This window comes from Sinocyclocheilus grahami, unplaced genomic scaffold (assembly GCF_001515645.1).
Source record: "Sinocyclocheilus grahami isolate Dianchi unplaced genomic scaffold, SAMN03320097.WGS_v1.1 scaffold1010.1, whole genome shotgun sequence".
Taxonomy (NCBI): Eukaryota; Metazoa; Chordata; class Actinopteri; order Cypriniformes; family Cyprinidae; genus Sinocyclocheilus; species Sinocyclocheilus grahami.
In genome coordinates, this window is record NW_015506189.1 from 5,024 (window position 1) to 12,916 (window position 7,893).

The 7,893-nt window shown below is 37.8% G+C and overlaps 1 protein-coding gene across 1 annotated transcript in view; it reads left to right on the forward strand.

Moving 5' to 3' along the window:
* Positions 1-1,367, forward strand: part of dnph1 (2'-deoxynucleoside 5'-phosphate N-hydrolase 1) — a gene marked incomplete at its 5' end in the record, with an annotated part of 6,151 nt that extends 4,784 nt beyond the window's left edge. Inside the window, 2 exons of the mRNA XM_016250855.1 lie at positions 814-924; positions 1,036-1,367. Coding sequence (XP_016106341.1) covers positions 814-924; positions 1,036-1,154 — 230 coding nt within the window. The remainder of the gene's footprint in view (positions 1-813; positions 925-1,035) is intronic.
* Positions 1,368-7,893: the final 6,526 nt, after the last annotated feature.

The following is a 7,893-nucleotide window of genomic DNA, read 5'->3' on the forward strand; positions in this document are numbered from 1 at the left end:
ACAACTTTTTTCGTTTTGCGCAAGCTGCTACAGTTCCGTTCCGTGTAACAGAAACACTCGGTTTAGCGGAACCTTTACGATTAATTAACCGTGACGTTTTAAAGCGCGGTTAATCGCGAAACCGGTTAATCCCTGCATCCCTATTCCCGGGTTTGTGACATCACAATCCCCTCGGGAAAAGGCAGCAAAGGGGGCGAGGCCTGCGCTGCTTTAGAGAAGAGGAAGAGAAAACTAGAGGTGCATTAAAAATCTATTCATATATGAATCACGATTCTGTCTTCTAACGAATCTAATGGATTCACACGTTTCAAAATCAATGTTCTAAAGCAGCGGTTCTTAATACTGTTCCTCGCGTCCCCCTGCTCTGCATCTCTCTCTCTCTCTCTCTCTCTCTCTCTATTTTAGTAGCTATGTGAAAATGTAATTATGGTAAGGGGCATAACATTTCCGTAACACGCTTGCGGTATTTGGCCAATCACAACGCACTGGATAGCTGGTCAATCAGAGCACATCTCGCTTTTTCAGATCAATGAGCTTTGTAAAAATCGACGTGTTTCAGAAAGGTGGGGGATAGAGGAGAAACAATAATGTACAGTATGTGGAAAATAATGTGCTTTTTTAACTTTAAACCGCATAAACACATTGCATTACACCAAATACACAAAATACTGTTCTTTTTAGCAACGTCATATGACCCCTTTAAACTTTTTATCATTAACCATGTTCTCTGCTGCTCTTGACTGTCTTAGTTCTGTTGTATCAGGCTCCGTCACATTCTCAGTGATTCAGTGTGGTTTTCTCTCTCTGTCTCAGTGATAGTAGCTGAGGTGACACAACCGTCTTTAGGAGTCGGTTATGAGCTCGGCCGAGCTGTGGCACTCAACAAAAGGGTTTTCTGTCTCTTCAGACCTTCTTCTGGAAAAGGTATTAAGACTTTCTCCCACATCAAATGTGACCCTGGTTTTGACAGGTTTTATGAGATTCACCCAGATGTTTAGATATCCACATAGATATTTTTAATTTCCCACCCTCCAGTGCTGTCTGCCATGATCAGAGGAGCATCCACAAACTCGCTCTTCCAAGTCCAGGACTACACAGAGGATGAAGTCGAGAGTATCTTGGAGAAATATTTTGATACTATTGCCAAGAATTGATGAGAACATTTCAGCAAATCTTAACAGATAAGCACAACTTCTATATGCTTCTCCTCTCATTTTAGAAAGTCAGTAGGACTGTCTTCCATTGGTGGGCATTTTATATTACATTTTCAGTGAAAATGTAAATTAAGCGGTGTATTGTTACTTACATGTGAATAAATCTTTTTCAGCTAAACACTGGTGTTACACTGGGTAATGTACAGAAAATAAATGATGGTTCATAAATATCACACTGTGGGGAGTATCCAGAGAAAGGGTTGAGATCCACATACTGTCATTGTTTTGAATTGTCCACCAGAGGTCACTTGATGTCTTTTTACTAAAGCATTCAAAGTGCACAGATAAAGTAGGTTAATTAAATTCACAAGTTAACAATTTCAGAATGTCACAATACAAAGCAAATTGGGTTTTTTTTTTTCGGCTCAAAAATGTGTCCGTCAGGCATTATGGCACTGTTTATGTCATGCATTATGTGATAGTCAGATTCAGGGATAAAAGGGATGTAGTGTGTTGCATAAAAACGTTAATTTAATCATGACGACTGCAATACAAAGACATTGGTTTAGTTCATGGCTGTGATTTAGACATGGAGGTCAGCTATTACACAGTTAAAAACTTTTAATACACAGATCTGTATAAAAATACACATTACAATAAAAAACAAATATACATTTCACCAATAAATTACATAAATTATATTTACACTTAAGAATACTGTTGTTAATGTATCACAAAAATCATCCCATGAAATTCATATTACTATACTGCTTAAAAGACCATCAATATAATGTTAAAGGGAACATTACATTGTCATTTAAAAAAACGTTCATAAAGCAAATACTCGAAGAATAAAACTTACTTGGCATATACTCACTCACATTGAAATATTTTACAGTTTGAACACTTGGCGAAAATGGCTACACATAAACCTGAAATTAAAAGCTCTCTCTCTCTCTCTCTCTCTCTCTCTCTATTTTAGTAGCTATGTGAAAATGTAATTATGGTAAGGGGCATAACATTTCCGTAACACGCTTGCGGTATTTGGCCAATCACAACGCACTGGATAGCTGGTCAATCAGAGCACACCTCGCTTTTTCAGATCAATGAGCTTTGTAAAAATCGACGTGTTTCAGAAAGGTGGGGGATAGAGGAGAAACAATAATGTACAGTATGTGGAAAATAATGTGCTTTTTTAACTTTAAACCGCATAAACACATTGCATTACACCAAATACACAAAATACTGTTCTTTTTAGCAACGTCATATGACCCCTTTAAACTTTTTATCATTAACCATGTTCTCTGCTGCTCTTGACTGTCTTAGTTCTGTTGTATCAGGCTCCGTCACATTCTCAGTGATTCAGTGTGGTTTTCTCTCTCTGTCTCAGTGATAGTAGCTGAGGTGACACAACCGTCTTTAGGAGTCGGTTATGAGCTCGGCCGAGCTGTGGCACTCAACAAAAGGGTTTTCTGTCTCTTCAGACCTTCTTCTGGAAAAGGTATTAAGACTTTCTCCCACATCAAATGTGACCCTGGTTTTGACAGGTTTTATGAGATTCACCCAGATGTTTAGATATCCACATAGATATTTTTAATTTCCCACCCTCCAGTGCTGTCTGCCATGATCAGAGGAGCATCCACAAACTCGCTCTTCCAAGTCCAGGACTACACAGAGGATGAAGTCGAGAGTATCTTGGAGAAATATTTTGATACTATTGCCAAGAATTGATGAGAACATTTCAGCAAATCTTAACAGATAAGCACAACTTCTATATGCTTCTCCTCTCATTTTAGAAAGTCAGTAGGACTGTCTTCCATTGGTGGGCATTTTATATTACATTTTCAGTGAAAATGTAAATTAAGCGGTGTATTGTTACTTACATGTGAATAAATCTTTTTCAGCTAAACACTGGTGTTACACTGGGTAATGTACAGAAAATAAATGATGGTTCATAAATATCACACTGTGGGGAGTATCCAGAGAAAGGGTTGAGATCCACATACTGTCATTGTTTTGAATTGTCCACCAGAGGTCACTTGATGTCTTTTTACTAAAGCATTCAAAGTGCACAGATAAAGTAGGTTAATTAAATTCACAAGTTAACAATTTCAGAATGTCACAATACAAAGCAAATTGGGTTTTTTTTTTTCGGCTCAAAAATGTGTCCGTCAGGCATTATGGCACTGTTTATGTCATGCATTATGTGATAGTCAGATTCAGGGATAAAAGGGATGTAGTGTGTTGCATAAAAACGTTAATTTAATCATGACGACTGCAATACAAAGACATTGGTTTAGTTCATGGCTGTGATTTAGACATGGAGGTCAGCTATTACACAGTTAAAAACTTTTAATACACAGATCTGTATAAAAATACACATTACAATAAAAAACAAATATACATTTCACCAATAAATTACATAAATTATATTTACACTTAAGAATACTGTTGTTAATGTATCACAAAAATCATCCCATGAAATTCATATTACTATACTGCTTAAAAGACCATCAATATAATGTTAAAGGGAACATTACATTGTCATTTAAAAAAACGTTCATAAAGCAAATACTCGAAGAATAAAACTTACTTGGCATATACTCACTCACATTGAAATATTTTACAGTTTGAACACTTGGCGAAAATGGCTACACATAAACCTGAAATTAAAAGCGCTTTTAGTAATATGGCTTGATTATATACATACAGTACTAATGTAACACACGATGGAAGTTTTGATATATTTGGGTGGTTCAGTGCTTCCCTTTATTTTACATGCAGCCCATTAGTGCTACTGTTTACTCTTGAGTACAGACGTCATATCAACAAATACAGTGGCTCTCCGGCGGTGTGTACCTTGAAGTCAATATGAAACAGCATCTGCAACCCACCTTACCTTCATAATGTGACATACTGTATTCCCTGGTGATACAGTATATTCAAATTAGAAAAAGGGTACGGTGTGATTTAAATTGTATTCATTTTTAACTGACTGGATATTGAAAAGTGCTCTCCAAATGAAAATTAAGAAAGCCCTGAAGCCCTAAGAAAGTATTTCCTCTAAAATAATTATTTATTTTTTTATATTTTTGTAAAAACTTACACTCCCCATTAGGAGAGACCCCATTAGTTAACAATAGTTCATGCATTTACTAAAAGTTACTTTGCTTAATGAGAAATACATTTTTTACATTATTTATTAATCTTAGTTGTTGTTAGTATATAGTTCAGGTTAGCTTAGGCCTATTAAATATTAACAGATGTGTGGAAGAACTTGACTGGTCTGCATAAAGCCAAGTCCAAATCCCAGCTGAACACCTCTGGTGTGACTTTAAATTCAGACCTTGAGCCAAAAACTCATCACCAAACACCAGTGACTTATACATATGGACAAAAGTATTAGGAAACCCCCTTTTTTAGAACAGAAAAAGGCACTTCCAAAACTGTGGCAACAAAGATGGAAACATAATTAATGTATTTAAAAACTGTATTTCCATCTTTGTTGACAGTTTTGGAAGTGTCTAAAATGACTGTGTAACCCATATGTACAAGTCATTGGTGTTTGTTGATGAGTTTTTGGCTCAAGGTCTGCATTTAAAGTCACACCAGAGGTGTTCAACTGGGATTGGGACTTGGTTTTCTGCAGACCAGTCAAGTTTTTCCACATTCACTGATGCCCGGTTCAGACTACGCGATTTTAGCCCGATTTCGCCACGATTTGCTTGACGTAGGGTGTCGTGGGGATTTGTAAACGACAATGGGCATCGGGACGCAAGATTCCATCGTTTAAGCTTGTGTATTGTGTCATAGTGGACGACAACTGATTCCGCGTCTGCGATGCTTCACGACAGAAAGACTAGCATGTTTAATTTTTATTCTGAGTTCTGTCACATTGATGACGTTGACCAATAGCAGCACAGAAGCTCTTTCATACACAGGTTTCAAACATGGCAAAACGAAAGAGAGATGGTGCTGCTAGGTGGAATTATGAGATGGAGGAAAGGTTCGTGGAGCTGTGGCAACAGTACTCCTGACTGTATGATGTGTCATCAAGGGACTACCACGACAGAACAAAGAAAGCAAAATGCTGGCGAACTATAGCGGAAGCGGTTCAGCCATGTTTACACTCTTGTTTTCGGAAGTCAGTCGCTAGTTCCGCCTTCTCGATGACATCATGCACGTCGTTAAAGACTGCACGCGATGAATGGTCGGGAAGCAACGTGTAGGCTGACATGTTTCTTGTCCACGCCACGACAAGATTTTAGGAGTCAGAATCGTGTAATCTGACACCGTGACCATCGTGACCGACAAAAATATAGTGTAGTCTGAACCCGACATAAGTCGATCATTTCTTTTTGAGCCTTGCCTTATACACAGAGGCATTGTCATGTTCGAATAGAAAAGGGTCCGGTCCATACTGTTGCTATAAAATAAAAGCACACAATTCCCTAGAATATCATTATATGCTTACACATTAAGATTTGTACTCATGCTTTAATGATTTCATCAGTTTGAAGTTCATTAGAAGGGGGTGTCCTAATACTTTTGGCAATATAGTGTATCTGACACCCACAAACTACAAGATTTTAGGCCTGATTTATCTTGTCGACGGTTAATGGAGATGACAACAAAAGCTATGTGTGACTTATCAAAGACGTTTGAGAATTTGGGAGAGGTGTCCAAGCTAAGCGATGTTAAGCAGGTTAAATATGCGATCCAAGTCCTGTAGTGTGAAATTAGTTTTGACTGTAACTGACATAAGTGATGACAGACGGTTCAGACAGCTTTGAAAGTTGTGTAGTGAATGTGCTGGGTTTTATAGGTGAAGTGTGTGATTTCTGGACCACTGTTGTCACCAAATTGCAAAAAAACAAAACAAAAAAGCTTTCTGAGAACCGATTTTTATTCACAACCAGTTCCATTTAAAAAATAAAAATTCAAAACCGATTGGATGAAGCACCACATTAAAAGACTACTATTCAACAGTGGTACTACAACATAACAGCAACCCAAGTGTAGTCCAATTCCTGAAAGAATAGCACTAAAAATACATTCGTTGTGTTCCTTGTGCACGTGTGTTGAGCTGTGTTCTTGCATGCTATTAAATGGAGTCTACTTTGAAAGGCTATGTGTTCGGCTGTGCACATACACTATCATTTGCATCAAAACTGAAGTATACTTTGGACTCGTAACAAGAGTATTCAGGTTAATGAACAAATGAACCTTCCTTTGCAGGCAGCACCATTGTCACGAGTTCAATTCCCAGGCAGTCCATGAATTGATTGATTGTATATCTTGAATGCAATGTAAAGCCCAAAATATACTTAGGTTTTTATGTGTACACTAGGGTGTGCATGCAGTGAGTATGACACAAATTTCATCATCAGCATAGTATACACACACTGTATGCATAAAAGTCCAGTTTTTCTAATTATTCATACTCCGTATGCTCAGCATGCACATGCACCTTGATTTTTTAATTCCACTAATTAGTTGGTGTCCCTGGTGGCGACTTTAGCTGAAGAGATGGAACAATATCAAACTTTTGGAGGCTGTGACGACAAAAGACTTGTTTTGTTACTAGATTAACGATTGTCCGCAACTAAAGCGGTACCAAAACTAGTATAGAGATGAAACTTTGTAGTGCTTATATTGCAACCGCCTGTGTTTGGGCACGTTATCAAAAGGAGTATATTTTCAAATGCTATGCATTCGGATAAGCATATACATCAGAACTGAAGTATCTTTGGACTTAAGTCCCTGCTGCCAAATACATAATACAAATATAAATTATGAGGCATTTTTAGTAAATGAAAAGCACTGAATCAATAGGAGTGGTTACTAAATTAAAAAGACTCACTGAGCTACAAATTATTGCTAATATGCCTATGTAAACACCATCTGAAAGAACTGTATTACATGTCTTTGCCTTAAATGTATTTTTATATATTTTCAGTTGAAATCTGAACATCATTTGGCAATAGACTGCTGAGAGATGTAAATGCAATTTCTTTTCTCTAAATATTTGGAACCACAATGGTTAAAATCCTTGTTTTCCTGTTCTATTGCCATTGGTTGGACACAGAAATTTCTGCCCTGATGTAATGCCATTGGCTGGTGTTGAGCAGGTCAAAACTCTCAAGCAAACTGTGCTTCCAAAGAGTCACAAGATTTACATTTTGAGGGGAACCAGCCATGTGAATGGCTTATTTACTGTATCTGCATATTAAACTTTTGACATGTGAAAAACACATCCCCATTACATCATTCATGTTAACAGGCTAAACCATATACTGTAATAATTTGCCATCTCTAAAACTGTGCTGCAACTGGTCCAGTCCTGCAGCATCGTTTCCCTGGAAACCTCTCAGTCAGTTTGTTTTGGGCTTCATGGGAAGAACAGCGGGGGCCGAGCTGCAGCGTGTCAGTATTAGCAGTCTCTTACAGGGCCAGTAATGAGCCCATTGAATTACATGATTGCACTCTGGAGGCTGCAAATTGACCAGGCTGTTGTGCTGCCTGTGCCAGTGCGTCTGGGCATGTGTGCTAATAGATTAAGCTTAACAAAATGTTTACTTAAAGAGGTCAAATCATGAACAAACCACTATTCACTGATCTTACATAAAACAGTTCATTGTAACACTGTAATCAGAAAGTCCTACTAAAAATGGCTCGCTCTGTTCTTCCGCAGCTTTGTGATGTTAGGCAGGTGAGTACATTTGAACACACAAAACAT